The following is a 20,167-nucleotide window of genomic DNA, read 5'->3' as shown; positions in this document are numbered from 1 at the left end:
AAAAAAAAAAAAAAAAAAAAAAAAAAAAAAAAAAAAAAAAAAAAAAAAAAAAAAAAAAAAAAAAAGCAGCGCGGGGAGAAGGGAGAAGCCAATGGCGTTCGGCGCGGCCGTTCCAGGGGATTATGTGGCAATTCGGAGCATTCCGTCGGTGTCTCGGTGTTCCATCCCGCGCGCCCGCCCGCCTCGCCGCCACCGCCCCCCCCCACACACGCCCTCCCCGCCCGGGTCGCAGGCTCAGGAGCGCAGGCCCCGCCCGCCCCCTCCCCACCTCACCGCGGCGAACCAGCCGCGTAGCCGGGCTCATTGAATATTAATCACGCGCCTGGAGCGGGAAGGCGGGAGGCGGGCAGGGCGGGAGCTCCACGAGGGCCTCATGAATATGCATCGTTAGCATGACGGCATTCCCGGGAGGAGCGGAGGGAGCTGTAGGACGGCGAGGAGGCGGAGCTTCAGGGTAAACAAACGTGACGCGTACGAGGGCGGGGCGGGGAGGGCAGTTTCCCGGGAGATTCCTGCGCCGGCCTTGGGAGAGGGGCTGCCTGCGAAGAGAGGGGCGCGCGGTGCACCTTGGGAGTTGTAGTTCTATTATGGGAACAAACACGCCCGAGGGAAACATGGCGAACCACAAGCCCCAGAGATCCTTACTTTATGCCCCTCCTTGCAGCCAGCCGCTGGCTATGGGCAGTGGGTATTGTGCCCTCTGCTGTTAAGCTCTGTACCTGGGAATGTTCTTGTTATTAACTTGCGCCCAACCCGCCCATTCCCGCTTCCCACAAGACTTTCGTTTTCCCTGATGATTTAAAGTGAGGGCTTTGAGGAACTCTACACGGTGTGAAGGTCTTCGTTCCTTGGTTCTCACCTCCACCCACTGTACGAGACGCAAAAACACGGCCAGAGCACCGCAGGATAACTGGCCGTGGAAGTGGTCAACTTCACTTCCCCCGCTTTTTCCAGGCCAGGGAAGACGGCGTCTGGAAGTTCTAACTTGGACAGTTGTTGAAAGCGCTTTTTGGAAATCGTGCAGCCGATAGCCGATCCTCTCCCAAAACTATATGTGGGAAAGAAAAAGGCAAAGGGTTGGGGTCTTGTTTTTTTCCCATTGACGTTAAAGCGTGAAGTAACTTAATGACAACGGAAGCAGTGGAAAGTAGAAGAAATGATGGACTGGAGACATGGTGGGATATGACATTGGCTCGTCCTGTGTATTCTCTCTTATGTCTCACCTTGTTTTTTCTTTCAACGTTAAGAAAAAAAATTAGTTTTTGCTGCTACAATGTTTAGTTGTGGTCTGAAAACTTGCACCTTCTTATCAGTTAATACTGTAGGCTACACTGGAATAGCTTGCTATTCAAAAGAATTTAGTAAACCGTTTTAATTGAATTACCATTCCCCCAGATTGTTTTATAAATCTGGATTTTCACATGTGAGATTCTGTCAGCTGCATACTATCCAGGGCCTGCCTTAATTTCAATGAAGTTACTAAACCTGGGGGGGGGGCACCATGGAGAGAGAAAGAGAGATGAGGCGTGCCTAGCTGGCTCAATCAGTGGAGCATGGGACTCTTGATCTCCCGGTGGTGAGTTCGAGTACCACTTGAGTGTAGCGATTACTTAAAAATAAAAAATCTTAAAAAAAAGAAAGAGATCAGCTAGAACTTGTTGCTGAAATAAATTCATAAGGGCAAGGAAAGTCACACTTAGGTTATCTACACAATTTCTTTGAAGAGGAATGGAGGAAGCCACCAGGATGAAAATAAATATTTCTCCTAATTTTTGAAATTCCTGAAAATAATTTTCTATATCTTTCTTTTGAAATCTTAACCCTTGGCCTCATGGAACTAAATTTTGTGGTTTCAATTCAATCAACAGCACAGAGTTCCATTTTTAAAAGTAGGGAGAATGCAAGATAAGATAGTCATGTCAATTAATTTAACAAATAATCATAAACATATTATACAACAGTCACTGTGGTAAGCAATTGAATAAATCAGACACTGATCTTGCCTTCATAGAGCTTATAGGTTATAAAGAAAGACATTCAACAAGTGAGAGGGATGTAGAAAGGGGAAAATATAAGGTGCAATGGGGAGAAACAAAAATAAAACAAGGGGAACTGACCTTCTCCAGGAAGTCAAACAATAGAGACTAACTTTGGATGAAATTTTCTGTAACAAATAAAACTGGGTAGTTGTTGAAGGATCTGTCTCTGAAAGAAAGAGGCAGAAAAGAAGTAATGATACTGAAGACAAATTTCAACTACACTAATCCGTATGTTGACTTGAGTAGCTCTTAACACAAACATTAGTTCTAGAAGTGAAAAGAATGGTATTTTAATTTAGCCTTTCTTAAATTAGATTAAAAAACAAAGAGCAGGGGCGCCTGGGTGGCACAGCAGTTAAGCGTCTGCCTTCGGCTCAGGGCGTGATCCCGGCGTTATGGGATCGAGCCCCAGATCAGGCTCTTCCATTATGAGGCCTGCTTCTTCCTCTCCCACTTCCCCTGCTTGTGTTCCCTCTCTCGCTGGCTGTCTCTATCTCTGTTGAATAAATAAAATCTTAAAAAAAAACAAAAAAACACAAAGAGCATGTTAAATTTCAATCCTAAAATATGGACTGTTTAGACCTCTTTCTACTCATTAGTACCTTAGCTGATTTCTTACAAACCTGTTCAATTTTTGCTATTTAAGAAATATGGCTAATAGCTATAGCCCCCATACAGCTGGCTTCTAGAGGTATATTTCTTTAGCTAATGTAACAAACTCAGGGAAAGTTTGTTCTAATCATAAATACTGTTACCATTGGCCTAATGTCCATTTGCATCCTCCCTAAGAAATTGTAGTACTGTACTTAATCTAGTTCTGGTTCCCATCATTCAGCTTCAATCTTCAATCACCCCAACTCTGCCTTTTTATCCTCTAAGAATTTTGTTTACTCTTCTAAGGTATTTATGACCAAAACACCTCCAAGAGGAAAAAAAAATTAAAGCATAGCTCAGAGAATTTTGTATCCAAAGTACTGGAGGTGGAAGGGGTGGGGAATCATCCTACACACCTGCCCCACTCGGTATGAGGAGTTGCTGAATTGGGAAGAGGAGGGGCATAATGAGTAGTGTTAATGTTAAAGTATCTCATCATAAAGAAAAAAGGAAATACACTCCAGCCTAAAAAACTAAAACAAAACAAAAAATCCTGTGTTGGGGACAGGGTGGGGAAGAAGAAGACTGTAGAATATAATTTCTACATAGATGAATTTATTTCATGCACAAAGTCCATAGTCTGAAAGATGCCATATTCCATTGCACCCAGAAAACTAAAAACCCAAGTTGAGGGAAGAGCAGAAGAACAAGTGTGCACAGTGTGATCCATTCCTTGTTCTACCTCCAAAACTTCAATAAAGTTACTAAACTTGGGGGTGAGAGGAGAGAGAGAAACAAAAGGAAAGTTTGTAAAGAATACAGTCCCCTTACCGCTAGATCAACTGGAACCTCACGGTTGAAATAATAGACATTGATAAGGGCAATGAAACTGGTGCTTAGAACTTGCTAGTGTCATGGAACATGATCCAGACCATCTTGAGCCAACCCACACTATACCATTTCTCTGAATAAGAAAAGGATTTCAGTAAAGGACAAATGTTTTCCATACACCAATGAAATAGCAGCTTCTACTAAAAGTCGAGTGGGGCATAGGCCAAGTATCCTGAAACCTTGTAACTCACGAATGCCCCCCACCCTTTAAAGTGCTCCAAATGTACAATCTACTACCAGGTTTCTGACTAGCCACATTCTTCAAAGAGTCACATCTTAAAATGCTAAGAGATAATCCTGAAAAGAAACAACAGATGTAAAAGTTGCAAACCCTGATGCCAACTTGTTAAAATATTTTCACAGCTAAGTATAGAAAAAGAGAACATAATTTTCAATTTACTGCCACAGTTTATTTTGTGCTGTGTGATTTATAACTGACTTGCTGTGTTTTGCATCTAGGTTAATCCTGTTTGCATCCTTAGATCCAGGATAAAAGAAATCATCTTTGGAATTTTTTTCTAATATAAGCAGTTGGAATTTTAATGGAAGCATGAATTGATAGCTGGGATGGTTTCGGGCCGAATTGTTAGGGGCTCAGCTGTGTCCAGAAATAAACTCAGAAAGATGCAATATACAATGTAATACATTTAGTTAGTACATTATGAACATGAGATCTAATTATAGTTTCACATTCTTATATTCCCTTGAGCTACTAGTGGTTTACCATGCCTAAATTGCTCACTATTTACTCATTCTTTTTTACTATGAGGGACCCATTTAGCAAATTACTGCTCTGGTGCACTAGATGGGCCCCAGGTGGCTAAACTGAATTCGTATGTTCCCTTCTCACTAGCAGGAAGATACCTTCTGTTCTCTCTAAAACCTTACCCCTCCCTCACAAAACTTACCATTTGAACTCTATCAAGAGCTCAGATTGCCACTCATTTTAGGTAGTCCACTTTATAAATACACTTGAGAGTTTTCAGATTTTAGTGTACCCTTTTAAATCCCATGATTCTTTGTCCTTTTCTTATTTCTCACATCCTGCCTCATAGAAATAAACAGACGTATTACATTACGTCACAACAATGAAGTATTAAACCAAGAAATAGAGACCTTGTAATCCCACCTCTTTCAATAACAATGTAAATTACCTGGGACACTCATTCACTGTAAATCACCTGGGGCATTTATTCAACATATATTTATAGAAAGTTTATGTGTAGGCACCATTTACCCCAGTAAATAGTATAGACAAAAATACCCGCCCTAAGGAAGCTTGTAAATAACATTACCGATGTTAAAACTGACCTCCTGTTTTCTTTCATATAGACGGTTCTTGTTTTAGGCCAATGGGAAATATGGCAATCTAGATACATTTGTTACACATTAGGGTATAAATATTTCTTCCCAAAGTATTCTATATTCTTTCTCTTATATATGAGCTCATCATACAATTGCTTTAAATACTGGGCCTTTGTAATATTTATACATTTAAAACATATTAATTTTAAAAACTGATTTACACTCAGCTTTTTAGAAACTCATTTTGGGTTCTAGTCTGTCCCAAGTACCTAAAATCTCTTTCCACCAAGATTCCTAACAAAAATCCTTCTGAAATCATCCCAAAGCATTTCTCCTGAATCTTCCATGAGTAAAAATGAAAAGTCGTCTCCAAATAATGATTTCCCCTATATTTATGGTCATTAATTATACCCTAAAGAAGTAGCATGGGTATTCTCTTCTTGTGCCCCCAAAGAGATTATAGGAGACACACAGTCAATTCCTAGAAATCTTACCCTTTTCCCTTTTACTTCCCGTCACACCACTGGTCTGGACTCCCAGATATAGTTGTTTCTTAGGGCTGTCATAACAAAGGACCATGAACTAGATGGCTTGAAACAACAGAAATTTATTCTCTCACAGTTCTGGAGGGTGGAAGTCCAATGTCAAGGTGTCCCCAGGACCATGCACCCTTTGAAAGCTCTGAGGACACCTTTCTTGCCTCAGGCAACTTCTGGTGGTTTGCAGCGTTCCTCGGCTTGGAGGTCCATCCTTCAATCTCTGTTTTCTGGCATCTGTCATTGCATGGCCTTGTCCCTGTGTCTCTATATCCCAGCTCCTCTTCTTATAAGGATGCCAGTCATTGAATGAGGGCCGATTCTAATTTATTATGATCTCATCTTAATTTGATTGCATCTGTAAAGACCTTATTTCCAAATATGGTCACCTTCTCAGGAACCAAACAGATGTGAATTTGGGACGGGGACATTCCAATACGCTAGGTGCTTCGGAGCGCTCCTCAGGAGTGACGATCGGAGATTTATCAGACTTCTAGATTTCAGGGATTCGTGAAATCCCACCACCCGAAAAAACTAGTGACCAAACTAAGGATATCAACCTTCTACTCATTCATTTAAATAGTCATTAAGTCTCCTACGTCAGGCACGAAGCTGAGTACATAATAGCGAATAAAACAGTTGTAAGTATTGCCCTCAAGAACATTTTTAAACTATAAATACCATAAAAATACTACTAAAGAAAGTACATTTTAACACACACACAAAAGTAGGAAAGACAAGTCGCAGCATAAAAGGTAGTCTCTTTAAAGTGAACAAAGTTAACTTTATGGAAAACTCCTTACTTTGTCCTTTTTTTCCTCATGTTACCACAAATCAAGAAAAAGACCATGGCAAACCAGTGCCAGATCTCAGACCGGCATCGGTAATCACAGCATGAGGGTTTGCAAAGCGTTATCTCTAGTGCTCTTCCATTCTGTAGCCCATAATATGTGCTTAGGTGAATACAGAGCTATTACTTGCCAGAATTCAACAATTTACAACCCTCTGTTGCCTTATGGATCAAAATACTAGAAACTGTAACCAGTGCACCAGTACTGTATAACATGCATGATCTTACCATACTCCGCCGTAACACTGGGACGCTGAAAAAGCAAGCAGGGGCACTCATGCGCAGGTGGGTGCATGAACAAGTGGGATAGATGATGGTGACAACGGCAGAATAACATTCTCAGCCTTCGACACGTTCCACAACTGAAAGGTAGCCCCGTGTAATATTTCGGCAGAGTTCAGTAACCTCTAAGGTTGGAAGTCAGAAGTCCCCATTCTAGTCCAGCTCCTATAATAACAAGTTAAGTGTGACATTGGGAAGACATTTGACCTCAAGGAGTTTTCAGTTACTGATTTAGGAAACAAAGGGACTCAACCAGAGAGTGTCTGTCAAATCTCTCCTGGCTCAAAAAATTACTTCTGATTCTGGCTAAAAACGAAAACTCTCTAATTTTGAATACTGGCAAATGTTTTTGTTAGTCAAGAAGTGCAGACCTTCACATTTAGACGCTATTAACTTCCGGGGGGGGGGGGAAGCCTTTAAAGACTGATTCTCGCCATTTAAAAGCGTTTCTAATGCATTTAAAATAACAGCAGGTTGATTCTGACATTTAAGAAAACTGCTGGGTTTTCAGTCCTTTGAAATCTGAATTTGTCATGAAGAGGAGCCAATCCGTGACGACAAGATCTACAGCTTCAGAGTCCCCGACTCCAGGGTCTTTATCAGTTTTCCTTTTATAGTCACAGATAGGTAGAAATCTTAGCACGAAGTAAGGTCAGGGCACAGATCATCAGCCAGTGAGCACATGTGTACCAGGAGACACGGACAAAGATATCAGTAGCAGCTGCAGTTAGCAGAGCCAAATGGAATCAACCCAAATGTCCGTCAACAATAGAATGGATAAACCAGTGGTAGTACAGTCTACACTGAAAACCCAACCCAGCAACAAACATGAATAAATAATCACAGTGCTAGGCAATATGAATGAATCTTAGCATGTTGAATGAAAGAAGCCAGGCACAGCAGAATGCTTCCATTTGATTCCATTTATACCAAGTTCAAGAATAAGCCAAACTAACCTCTCTCTCTCTCTCTCTTTTTTTTTTAGGGATGCAATTTAGGTGGTAAAACTGAAACAAAAGGAAAAGGAAGTACATAACACAAACCTGTAGGGGAGCAAGCGAAAAGGGGCCTGAGGTGGCTTCTGGGATGCTGATGGTGTTCTGTCTTGACCTAGGTGTCTACCTGGGTTCCCTCTTTTTAGAAAATGTGTTTTAGTTGTACATTTGTCTTTTGTATCCTATCCTGTTCATATTATGCTTCATAACAAAGGTTTTTAAAAAAATATCAACTATATGGGGGCACCTGGGTAGTTCAGTAGGGTAAGCGTCTGACTCTTGAATTTGGCTCAGGTCATGATCTCAGGGTCATGGGATTGAGCCCCGCATTGGGCTCCCCGCTCAGTGCGGAGTCGGCTTGAGATTCTCTCCCTCTTCTTCGGACCCTCTCCCCACTCGCACTCTCTCCCTTTCTCTAAAATAAATAAGTAAATCTTAAAAAAATAAAAAATCAACTGTATGGTTTTTGTTATAACCTGAACTTCTACCTTTTGTCCATGATTAAGAGTTTAAAGTTAAGTTTCCTGTCACTTATTTCGCTTAAAATTTTATTTATAATATAAAACAATCAATAAACTATAAACCTAATTTAATTTAGGAGAGAACTTTAAATATTAATTCTAAGAGTAATAAGTGTGTTATAGAAAGTCTGGACAATACTGAAAACACTAAAGATGCAAAGATGAACAAAAAGAATCCAATGACTCCCACTTATTTTCATGTATTTCCTCTCGGATTTTTTAATGCATTTTAATGTAGTAGAGATCATAATGTAGCTACAAGTTTTTAACCTGTTTTCCTCACTCAAAATTATTCCATAAACACTTTTCCATGTTATTAAAAACTCACTCAAAACATAATTTTTAATTTCTAGATAAAAATGCATCATTTTGGCAAACCATGATTTATTTAAGAGCTCCATAAAGAGTGAATTAACAATCAGGCAGGACACCATGCTGGCTTTGAGGGTTTTTATGCCATTTTTTTGTACTATTCTTCTTTGTGGAAATAAGAATACAGTTACAGTGTATTTTTGCTACAGTCATCTTCCCTTATCGCAGCATCCTTCGACCACAACTTAGCTACATTTAAATCAGGCAGTGTCCAAAATCCTTTTTAGATGAGCTTATGAAGAAGTGGAAGTGAGGAAATATCTATCAAGTGCCTACCCCAGGCCAGGGTAGGGGGGCCAGATTTTGCAAACAAAAACACAGGACACCCAGTAATAGCACTGTTTGGACATACTTGTATGAAAAAGTATTCACTGCTGATCTGAGATTTGATTTTCCTGGGTGTCCTGTGTTTTCTCTGACAGCCCTCTGCCTGGGTCACTGCCAGTCCCATCCATAGAGTTTTCTCATCCCTTTGACCCCTGTGAGCGTTGCATATGATTCCCATTGTAAAGAATAGCTCAGAAATTTAATCTTTTTTCAGCTCACACAGCTAGAAAGGGGCAAAGCAAGAATAGAAACCCAAGCTTTCTGACACCAAGATTAGGGCTTCAAATTTGTTCGTCTTCCCTCTGGTGCTTGGGTAATACGGGGCCTCAACGCTCCCTCAGTGAGAGAGGATATTTGGGTTTTCATTTGTTGCTATTGTTTCTTTTAAAAAATTGTTCATCACTCCTCTGTATTGTTATGCTAAAAAATGAGTACTTAAAAAAAAAAAAATGAGTACTGGGCCCAGGTAGCAGGGCCAAGCTAATGAACACGATTCAAAATTGAGCCCCAGGAAAAGAGGCTTTTCATTGACAGAGCAGCAAGGGGGAGCTGGGGACACGCCCCTCCTCCCAGCCCTCCCTCACCACCGTACTCTCTTTTGACAGTCAAATGAGACAGTTTTGTTTCAGTCACTCCTAGAAATCCCAGGGATGTTTGGGTATTGGGGTTTGTTGGGCTTCCTCCCCTCCCCCTCCTGTATTTTGGTTTAAAGTAAAAGAGTAACGCAAAGGGAAACCATCCAGAACTGGCTCCTCTGGAGTCTGGATGAAACAGGACCAGAGTGTAAGTTACCTTCATCTTCTCTGGGCCAGGCTCACCCCAGCCCCACCATGTGGCTCATGACAGACTCACCACCCAAACCTGTCTCTCTTGCTCTCCTCATTGATCCATTTTAGCCTTACTGCCTCCCTTCCCTACATACCCAGATTCTTTCCAGCAAGTCATTTGGCCAACCCCCCAGATTTACTACCTCTCTTTCCCAGGACATAAAATTCCCTGGGCCCCAAAATGAGGGACAGTGTTGGTGGGGAGTGGGGGCAGGAGATAGAGTGGCACTAATACTGGAAAAAAACATCTCAGGCCCCAGCTATGTTCCTGAGATCCCCATGGACGTGGCTCTCATGACAAGCCCAGGTGAGGAGGTGGGGCTTCGGGGGAGGGACACAGACCTCCACAGTGCCGCCCATGAAGGAACCCAGACCTCACTCCAGGCAAACACATCTGGCCAATGGCCTCCATCTCTGAACCAAAGAGGAGCAGAGGCTCTTTCTTCTGCACCTAGGGAAGCAGGTGTCAAAGTCACACCCAGCATCTGGAGCAATGAGCAGCTCTGCTTCCCTCCTGCAGCCCTGATTACCATCAGCTCCCAGAGCAGCTCCCTGGCCAGGCTGGTACTCTTGCAAAGCCCACCCAACTTGTAGGCAGATAAAGGAGTTGGCCCGGGAGCAGGTGCCAACTCTAGCATGCATTTATGAATAGTATCTTTGCCAGGTCTCTGAGAAGGTGACCAAGACAACCTTAATGTTTCTCTCAGCTGGACTCAATTTTAGACAGACTTCTTCCTGACTGCAGTCCCCCAACCTCTCTTTACTTAGAGCTTTTCTTTAGAACATTCATAACTATGGCTTCTCTACCCTTCTGAGATGTATGTAAATTTTTTAAAAGCCTCTTTCCAGTTTTTCAACCCAGAAAGATTTTCTCCAGGACCTGGGAGCCACGTCTTTGAAATAGCACGGAAGGATGATAGCAGAGCTGTCTCTCAGTCCCTCTGGGAAAGTAAGAGCCTAACTTCAGTGGGGGTCTGCTCCATGTTGCAAAACTACCTCTTGTCACAAAAATGTAGGAAATGTGTTGTTCCTTTGGAAAATTCAATTCGTAAACACAGATGGCCCAACACCCTCCTGTGCTCGCTCACTTGCTCACCTCAGCCCTTAGAAACTCTTCCGCCTCCTGTGTCAGTGGAATTGAGTTCAGGCTGAGTTCTGGTCTCTCTCCCCTACCACAATAACCTTAAATAAAGTCTTCCTTGCCTGTTTAAGTTTGGTGCCTTTTTGCTTTGGAACAGAAGCTCTAGTTTCTGATTTTTCCCCAACTGTTGAACAAGTTACAAATTGTGCACGGCGGCATCATGCTTGTAAACAAGAACTGCCCTAGAACATAAGTGGACATGGATTCAAAGCCAGAGTGGACACTTCAGAGGACACTTGAGAAGAAAGGCTTTCCTTCCCCAGAAAATCTCCACAGTCTCTCCAATAACCTAGCCTGAGTTGAAATGACCACATTCAGATAAAGTAAGAGATGTGAGGACCAAGGTCTTTGAGGAAGACAGAGAGAGCTCATTATTCTTAGGCTATAATTAAAATGCTATGGGGCACAATCCCCCCCAAAATAATCTGAGGTAGATCTTAGATCTAAATATGAAAGTTTAAATTACAAAACTTCTGAAAATGACCTTGTGATAGGCAAAGCTTTTAAAGCACAAAAGAACTTCTGCCCATCCAAAGGCATCATCAAGAGAGTGAGAATACAAACCACAGACCTTGGGGGAGACAAAGGATTTATATTCAGAATGTAAAAGGAACTCCTACAAATCAATAAGAAAAAGGCAATCCTTTCAAAAACAACAGGCAAAACAACTAAACACTTAAACAGGCACTTCACAAAAGAAGATAATCAAAAAGTCAACTAGCGTGTGAAAAGATGCCCACCAGGATTGCTCTCAGGAAAATGCACATCAAACCTACATACTTTAGAACAGCTAAAATTAAGAGTGACAATACCAAGTGATAGAAAGATCATAAGCCACTACATTTTCCCGTAGATCTGTGTGATATGAGTACTTTAGGCATAATCCTTTAATTAAAGGTTATGTCTCTCTTGTTTAAGACATGGGAACATTGGATTTACTTAACACTTTAATTACATATGACTCTGGGCTCTGGGCATGTGAGATGGGAGTGTTGGGTAAGGCAGGCCCAGGATAAGGGTAAGGCAGGCTGGGTGGAATATCTGGAGACAGTGCTCAAATAGGCAGCAAAATCTGAAGAGAAAGTAGAATGCTATTCACCTTGCAATTTTGTCCATGAATAGTAATTTCTACATTTTTCCTAAAAGAGAAATGTTCTGTGCAAAATCACATGGACCAGGGGCTGTCTCTCCTTGTTTGAGCTCCATGTGAACGTACAGATCCGGACTCAACACGAGTTGCATGTATTGACTTTGGGCCTTTGCGATGACACCAGCTAGTTGACTTTCCTGAATGAGTTTAATCGAGCATCTGCTATGTGCCAGGCACTTTGGTAAATATGAAGAATACAGTGATGACCACATCATCCATATACCCTTCACTCTTGGATCTTACAGCTTTGGAAGGGAAAATGCCCTTCTGCCAACAAGCACTGCTCCTATAAAAATATGGGCCCAACTCTCCAACAGGAATCAACTTCTCAACTGGAATTCAGTCTTGTCTTTTAAAATCACTCATTCCATAATTGAGAGAGGGATGGAGATGGGAAGGCAGGAGGGGAGAAGGGAGAAGGAAGTAGCTGCCTATTCCACTGGGTTGGAATATGATAGATACAGTTTTTAAAATTAAAAAGAGGAAAAACTCAAAATTGGACAATTATAAGAGGACTTTTTGCCCCCAGCACAGGGCAAAGAATGAACAATCATTTTCTAATTATGCCTTTTCTGTATTCTGAAAGTTGACACTTCCATATTAACATACATCTTCTTGGAGCGCCTGGGTGGCTCAGTTGTTAAGTGTCTGCCTTCAGCTCGGGTCATGATCCCAGGGTCCTGGGATTGAGCTCCACATCAGGCTCCCTGCTCAGCGGGAAGCTTGCTTCTCCCTCTCCCACTCCCCCTGCTTGTGTTGCCTCTTTCGCTGTGTCTCTCTCTGTCAAATAAATAAAATCTTAAAAAAAAAAATCTTCTAGAATTATGACCTGCTTTTCTTCTGGTGCTTGAATGTGTAAAAACCTAACTGAAATCAATTCATGCTAGACCTGAATCAGGCAAAGTGCACTGAAGGATAATAGCATAAAAAAATCTCACCTGTGTATTTTCCCCTTCTCAAATATAAGTGCTTAAATACTATTAGTCAAATTTGATTGACAAGATTTAGAATTAATAGTTATATCAAAACACAGGGAGAAAAAACAAACCTTAGTTAATGTGTTTACATTTTTTTAAAGGGTTGGAGACTCATAATCCAGTGTTAAAAGACTTAGGAAGAAGGGCACCTGGGTGGCTCAGTTGGTTAAGCATCTGACTTTCAATTTCAGATCAGGACATGATCTCAGGCTCTTGGTATCAAGACTGCGTTGGGCTCCGCACTCAGCATGGAGTCTGCTTGAGACTTTCTCCTTCTCTCCTTCTCCCCCTGCTTGTGTGCTCTCTCTCTCTCTCTCTCAAATAAATAAATAAATAAATCTTAAAAAAAAAATAAAAGACTCAGGGATAGAGAACCACTAGAATTTCAAAAATAAGTAACAGTATTTTATGGTATCTGAGTCTACTTCAGTTCTATTTTAAACTATTATTGCAAAATGAACATAATTTCTATATAGGATGGAATACAAACAACCTTGATTTATTTATTAAATTGGGGGGCCAGACATTTTTAAATGAAAAATCTTAAACCGACTGCAAAAAAAAATGAAAGAAGGAAAGAATAACAAAACTCCAGCTGTTGTTCTTTTATATACATAGTAAGTCAGCTTGCGTTAAATTTATATATAAAGGTCAATTAAAGCATAGAACTTTTTTCCAGATTAAAGCTCATTTTCTTTTTCTTTTTTTTTTTTTAAGATTTTATTTATTTGACAGAGATAGAGACAGCCAGCGAGAGAGGGAACACAAGCAGGGGGAGTGGGAGAGAAAGAAGCAGGCTCATTGCGGAGGAGCCTGATGCGGAGCTGGATCCCACAACGCCGGGATCACGCCCTAAGCCGAAGGCAGACGCCCAACTGCTGTGCCACCCAGGCACCCCTAAAGCTCATTTTCTAATCCATCTAACTTTTGTTTTCAGTCTACTATAAACAAAGAATAGGATGTATTGCAAAAATAATGTCGTACATCCTTAGAGTGCATTCCTGTCAACAAAGTGTTTTCATGTACATCATCTCACCTGATTCTCCCAGTAAGTCTGGGAGGTAGGTAAATGACATCGTCAGGATATAGGCAGTTCTGATTAGGGGCTCTCACTCACAAACTCCAAGGACAAAGTCTCTGAAAATAAAGAATCATTGAAATTTGTAGAAATAGCCCATACTAAGATGTAACTATATTGCTATGGAGACCTGAAAACGACCCAAGCTCAATCAAAGTGATTAAGGTATAGGGCCATCTCGCCAACTGTGCAGTAATATAAGTGTCTGAAAGAAGGATGTTTCAGTAGAAGGGTGTTATCATCTGAAGGGAGCCAAAGATAAGAATTGACCCACATTGTCTGGGAAAAAGATGTTCTCCTCACTAACGGAGGTAAGCACAAGTTGTTTCGGTAGCATCTGGTCAAGATCCCTGAATCAGCCTAACGAGGAGGGCTGTTAGTAAAAGAAGTCTGCCTAGAGGAGAAATGAGTTGATGCCAAGTCCCGGGGGACTAGGTTAGTGATGCCAAGCGGAAGGGGCCCAACAGAGCATACAGCTGAGTTATGGTGTGACACTTACTTCTCCGGAGTTCACTCTCTCGTGTATTAAAGTCTATGATCCCTTGGTTCTGTTTGTCATGCTGGGTAGCCAAGTACACTAAGAGAAAAACAGAAATCTTCCTGCTTGAGGTCGAAATAAAGTATGGTGCCTTTGTGCCTTCTCAGCAAAAGCCATCAAGAGCACTTCAATGCACCTGTCACCATTAGTAGTTAGAGGTTTTCTTCTCTTTCCAATGTGCTAATACGGAAGAGCAATGCTTTCTCTACGCCATCTCAAAGAGTGAGAAAGTCCAAGTCATTCAAGACCAGTACAAAAGTGACCAAACCAGGTAGTCCAGACGTGTAAGAAAAATACATCGTCTACACTGACTATGGGCAGCATGTCTTAACAGCACAGTGCAGCTGTCTATTGGTACAAACATCCCCGTGGACCTTTGCTCCAGAAACTGGCTATCGCATACTCAACCTGGACAAAGCATGAAAGGACCAAGAAGAAATGGAAAAGGACAAATTTAAGGAAGAAACTATCAAGAAAAAAAGACAGTCATAAAATTACCTTATATAAACATATTCAAAGAAGATCAATTTCTGGCAAAAGTAAGAATAAAAATGCTCATTTAACTCTGATCTCGCATGAAATCCTACTAAAATGGTAGTGTTCTTTAAAAAATGATGATAGATAAATATAGATAGATAGTGAGGCACCTGGGTGGCTCAGTCGGTTAGGGACCTGACTCATGGTTTCAGCTCAGGTCATGATCTCAGGGTCTGAGATGAATCGAGCCCTGATTAGGGCTCTGTGCTCAGCAGGGAGTCTGCTTGAGGTTCTCTTCCACTCCCTCTGCCCCTCACCCCCACTCTGAAATAAATAAATGAATCTTTAAAAATAGGTAGGTAGGTAGGTAGATAGATAGATAGATAGATAGATAGATAGATAGATAGAAGCAAAGCAATAAAAATTGGAAGCTGAAAACCTAAGGGATGAGGGATAACTGAGTTAGCCAAACTAAGAAACTGAACTCTAAGCCTGCAGGGGGAAAGCTGAGAAGCAACATACTTTGCAGTGAAGAACTTCCTAAAACCACAAGAACTGGTGACATGAGCTCTTCCCAGAAGGAACAAATGTGGGATTTAAGAAGAAGAGACTGCCAGTCTATTCAGGAAGCAAGGATGGCATTAGATCTCCCATGTCCTTCACCTTCAGTGGAACTAATTGTTCTTCATCGTTTATTCCCTGGAAATAGTAGATACAATAGAGAGTTCTGGAGATGTGGGACACTAAGCACGATTGAAGTTGGGATTAAAGTGAAATTTTACATGCTGTCCTAGATTCTGTCCTCCGCTCTGCCTCTAGACCCCAGACCATCCCACACGGTGGACCACATTCAGCCCTGCACAGGGCACCTGGCTGAAGGGGTGAGCGAACCTGAAATTCAGTACGGGCTCCACGCACCAGCCGTGTACCTGGTGCAGACTCTGCCCAGAGGAAGGTATACCGTTTCCTCATTCTCTAGAAGGTTCCATCTGATCATTGAGCCCTGCTCCTGCAGAGCTGCCTCCCAGAGAAGCCACCTTCTCCTGATTCTCACAAAGCCTGGCAGAGGCTTGCAGTCTTCGGGGTGACCAGAAAACCTCCCCCCAAAACATCCGCGGATTCCCAGTTGTGTCGCTCTGCAGCAAAGCCCACCGTCAAGGAGCAGCGTGCATGGACGGAGGGGCATGCAGCTGAGGACCAAACCCGAGGGAATCTTTGTGCAAGAAAATGGAAGTAAGCGAACAAAAGCAACTTGAAGGAAACAGACATTTAAAACCGACTCATCGGTGCCATCAGAAAAGAGAAAATACTGCCTGCATGAAATAAGAACAAGATGTAATAAAGAAACAGTGAAAAAGAAAGAGCTTTTTTACATTAAAATAGGACCAAAGAAATGAAAATTTCAAAAGAAAGCTTGGGAGAAATGTGAGGAAATCGTAGAAAAACAGAGAAGAAAATTAGAAAAACAGAGAAGAAAATTAGAGAAGCGCTGATATCCTACTACTAGTAAATAGAAAGAAATCATCAAAGATAATTTTCTAGGATCAAAGAACATAAATTTCCTGATTGCAGAGCCCACCCGGGACCCAGCAGAGTAGATGGAAAAAAAAACAGATCTAGATCAAGTTGCACCATCGTGAGACTTCAAAACATTAAGGACCTAGGGGAGGAGACAACCCTAAAGGTTCTACAGTAGGGAAAAAGTTATATTCAAAGTCTGAGGGATCAGAATGGCTGCAGGCTTCTGAGCGGCAAAGCAACAGACGCGGAGTAATGCCTGCACGTTTCGGATGGGAAAGGTCTCCCAACTTAGCGTTCAGTAGCTGGCCACACAACTAATGACAACTTCGACAGGAATGAAGGAAGGAAGGAACAGACGAACGAGAGCAAAACAGAGTTAGAGTAGAATAATGATGATACTTTCTCAGATATGCAAAGTCCCACAAACCTTACCTGCCACTTTCTCTTTCTCAGGAACCCCCTGAAGAATGTGCCATAGAGAAAAGAAGGAATGTGCCGAGAAATAGGAAGTTAGAGGATCTGGAAAACAGAGACCCCAAGTCAGGTGAAGGGAAGGTGATCCCAGGTTGATGGTCAAGGAAACGGCATCCTGGCAAGATGCCTGGAGGGCAGCCTGTCCAGGATGAAGAAATAGCTCAGAGGCTCCTCCAGACATGCTTCCGTAAAATAAAATTAAGAAAATGCTGTGTGGGCTCGGACACGAGAAGATATTTGCTTTCCGGGTGAGGAGGTTGTGGCTTAATTCATGGTAATTAATTAAGACAACCAAGCGAATGAAAAACCAAGACAGTTATTAACTTCAGGGGAAACAAGGTTTTAGAAGATAGGAAAAGGAGTCTTAAAAATATAGCATTACGGGGCTCCTGGGTGGCTCAGTCGGTTAAGCATCTGCTTTCAGCTCAGGTTGATCCCGGTGTCCTAGGATCGAGCCCCCCCCTGCTTCAGGCTCCCTGCTCAGCAGGGAGTCTGTGTCTCCCTCTGCCCCTTCCCCACCCTCCACCCCCACTGCTGCTTTCTCTCTCAAATAAATAAATCAATCTTTTAAAAAAAAATACATTACTCAGCAGTATGAAGTTAAACAGTCAAAAGAATTGTTGAAAATTGATCTAACCACAAGTGTGCGTTAACTCTTCGGGTGGGATGCCTCGCAGAGATTGTGTGTGGTAGTAATGGTAAGATTTATAAAGCCTCAAATGGAAAAATGCAAGAAGTAGCAACATAGACTGGTTATTTTGTGATAAGGAAGAAATACGAAATAAATAGCTAAAAGGATTGAAAATATTTGCCTTTAGGGAGAAGGAAATTGGGGAGCAGGGAACTGCCACTTTACGAAGTAAAACTATTTGGCTCTTTATGGATAACACTGATGAAAACAAAAATTAAATTTTAAAAATCGGAAGGACCACATTTTTTTTTGTTGGATGGAGGGAAGAGAAGAAGTAAGTCGGGTTTAAAATCAAGTATCATTTGCAGTAGAGGCAAGATGTTCAGGCGATTAAGAATAAGATGGGAGCTGGGGAGGCAGGGAGAGGTTTGGAAGAGAGGTTTTGTAATTATTTAGATTGGAAAAGAATTAGCTCTATAGGAAAAAAGGTGCCGAGCAGCAAGAGAGAGTTCTTGAGGACAAAGATTGCCTAAGGGCCACGTAAAGTGTCAGGAGAGAAAAAGACTGCATTAAGAGAGCAGCAGAGAAAACCAAGGGAAATAGGAGTTTCAATAGGGTGGGAAGCGGAGTGTTTAAGGTCAAGTAGAAGGGGGTCAAAGAGGCCCAGACCATTAGAATAAACAATGAAAAATTTCTAAAGAGGGTATTCTAATCTAAGGATTAAGTTCACACCCTATAATAAGTCTTAAACTAAAAAAAAATAAAGATTTTGGGTATTAAAAGGATCTTGTAATTTTCCAGAATACCATACAATGACTATGACCCTGTTTTCAGTAAATACACAGTTGTCTTTCACAGTACCGTAGCACAAACCCTGCATTAATAAGAAAGTGGATCTTAGGGCATATTGTCATTACCATTCCCATACAAAGCTCTGTCCCTGTTTTTTTTTTTTTTTTTTTTCCCCCNAAGGGCTGGCATTGTCTGTCTCAGAGATGAGCATTTGGACTAAAGTTCACGGCTTGGCTAGGATTTTCCCTTTGGCCGCATTTCCCAGGTGATCAGCGGCCTGTCACTGGCCGCGGTGTTATTGACACCCCAAACAAGAAGGAAGCACAAGAAAACAAACAAAATAGCATGTCAAAGGCTACATTCAAAATACCAAATGTTACATGAAATCTCATCATAAGAAAGGTTTGACCACTTCATTTTGCTGAGCCGAATTGAGCGCTTGGCTTCAGGACTGAAAATATAATCGGTAGCAAATGCTCCCTAATCTCGCATAAACGTTTCCTCTTTCTAGTATAAGTTGCCTACACACTTCCACACCCTCCAAACAGTTGCAAGAAGAACAGAAAGTCTCGTTTTGTATTTTTCAAAAGCCCACCGTGACTACTGAGTTTTCCCATGTGCTTGCATCTATTTTCCTACATTGCTGCCTTCCAGGCTTTTCCACCTCAGGCATATCAGAGGGACAAAGGGTTAAAAAATGGTATTAATTTGTAATTCAAAAAGCTCACACAAGTCCACCCCAAACAGCCTGGCTGGCAAACATTTTTGTGCCAGTTTCCCACTGAAGTGTCAACCAAATTACCCTTCAGGGGGCAGAGCAGGATTGCCCGAGCCCGAGCCCGCGGGGTCACACTTTGTGGATGGCGGCACTAGAATCCCCCACGGGACCACTGTTACATGTCTGCTTTCCACACAGATCATAGGAACTTCTATAGAGCAGTGAATAGCTGAAATGCCCTTCTAAAATGCATATTTGGGGAAGGGGAAGGGGCTGGTCCTGACTCCTGGGAAAGCAGCGTACTTGGATGTCATCTGCTTCTTTTTCTGGGATACGGTCGGTCTGAGGTCTCTGGTTGGTTTGGCAGTCCAGACGGATGTTGAAGACTTTTTATTTATTTATTTATTTATTTATTTATTTATTTATTTATTTTATTATTTATTTATTTTATTCTTTAGGTTATTTTATTTAATTTTTTAATAATAATTTTTGTATTATGTTATGTTAGTCACCATACAGTATATCCTTAGTTTTTGATGTAAAGTTCCATGACATGATTCATTAGTTGCATATTAACACCCAGTGTACCATGCAATATGTGCCCTCCTTACTACCCATCACCGGCCTATCCCATTCCCCCACCACCCTCCCCTCTGCAGCCCTCAATTTGTTTCCCAGAGTCCACAGTCTCTCGCGAAGACTTTTTAAAATGAGAAATAAGAATTCACTAGTCAATGCCTTCTAAGCCAGCAGCACAAGGATGGGTTAGCAAAACCTCATATGGTTCCTTCCAGCCAGGCTGGAGGTAAAATGCATATTTTAAACACAAATGAAGGACTGATGAAATTGACACAGATTAATTAGAAATTTGCAAATGGGGCGCCTGGGTGGCTCAGTTGGTTAAGTGGCTGCCTTTGGCTCAGGTCATGATCCCGGGGTTCTGGGATTAAGCCCCGCATCAGGCTCTCTGCTCATTGGAGAGCCTGTTTCTCCCTCTCCCTCTGCCACTCCCCCTGCTTTTGCTGTCAAATAAGTATATAAAATCTTAAAAAAAAATTGCAAATATTTATGCTGCTTCATCAACAGTCCTGAGGACAGAATGAGGATTCACCTGTAGGCACTGTATTCCTG

The 20,167-nt window shown here is 41.8% G+C and overlaps 2 protein-coding genes across 2 annotated transcripts in view; both read right to left on the bottom strand.

Annotated features, from left to right (window-relative positions):
- The window catches only part of PHLPP1 (PH domain and leucine rich repeat protein phosphatase 1), a 266,105-nt gene that overhangs the window by 207,973 nt on the left and 37,965 nt on the right, over nucleotides 1-20,167 (bottom strand). Inside the window, 1 exon segment of the mRNA XM_034642214.1 lies at nucleotides 870-1,048. Within this exon segment, the coding sequence (XP_034498105.1) occupies nucleotides 870-1,048 (179 nt within the window).
- LOC109489356 overlaps nucleotides 5,421-20,167 on the bottom strand; it is an 87,324-nt gene continuing 72,577 nt past the window's right edge. The window contains exon 16 of the mRNA XM_034642213.1: nucleotides 5,421-6,662. The gene's annotated coding sequence lies outside the window, so the exon portion shown is untranslated. The remainder of the gene's footprint in view (nucleotides 6,663-20,167) is intronic.

The sequence above is a fragment of the Ailuropoda melanoleuca genome, chromosome 14, assembly GCF_002007445.2.
Source record: "Ailuropoda melanoleuca isolate Jingjing chromosome 14, ASM200744v2, whole genome shotgun sequence".
Classification (NCBI taxonomy): domain Eukaryota; kingdom Metazoa; phylum Chordata; class Mammalia; order Carnivora; family Ursidae; genus Ailuropoda; species Ailuropoda melanoleuca.
This window is presented reverse-complemented; position numbering and strand designations above follow the sequence as displayed.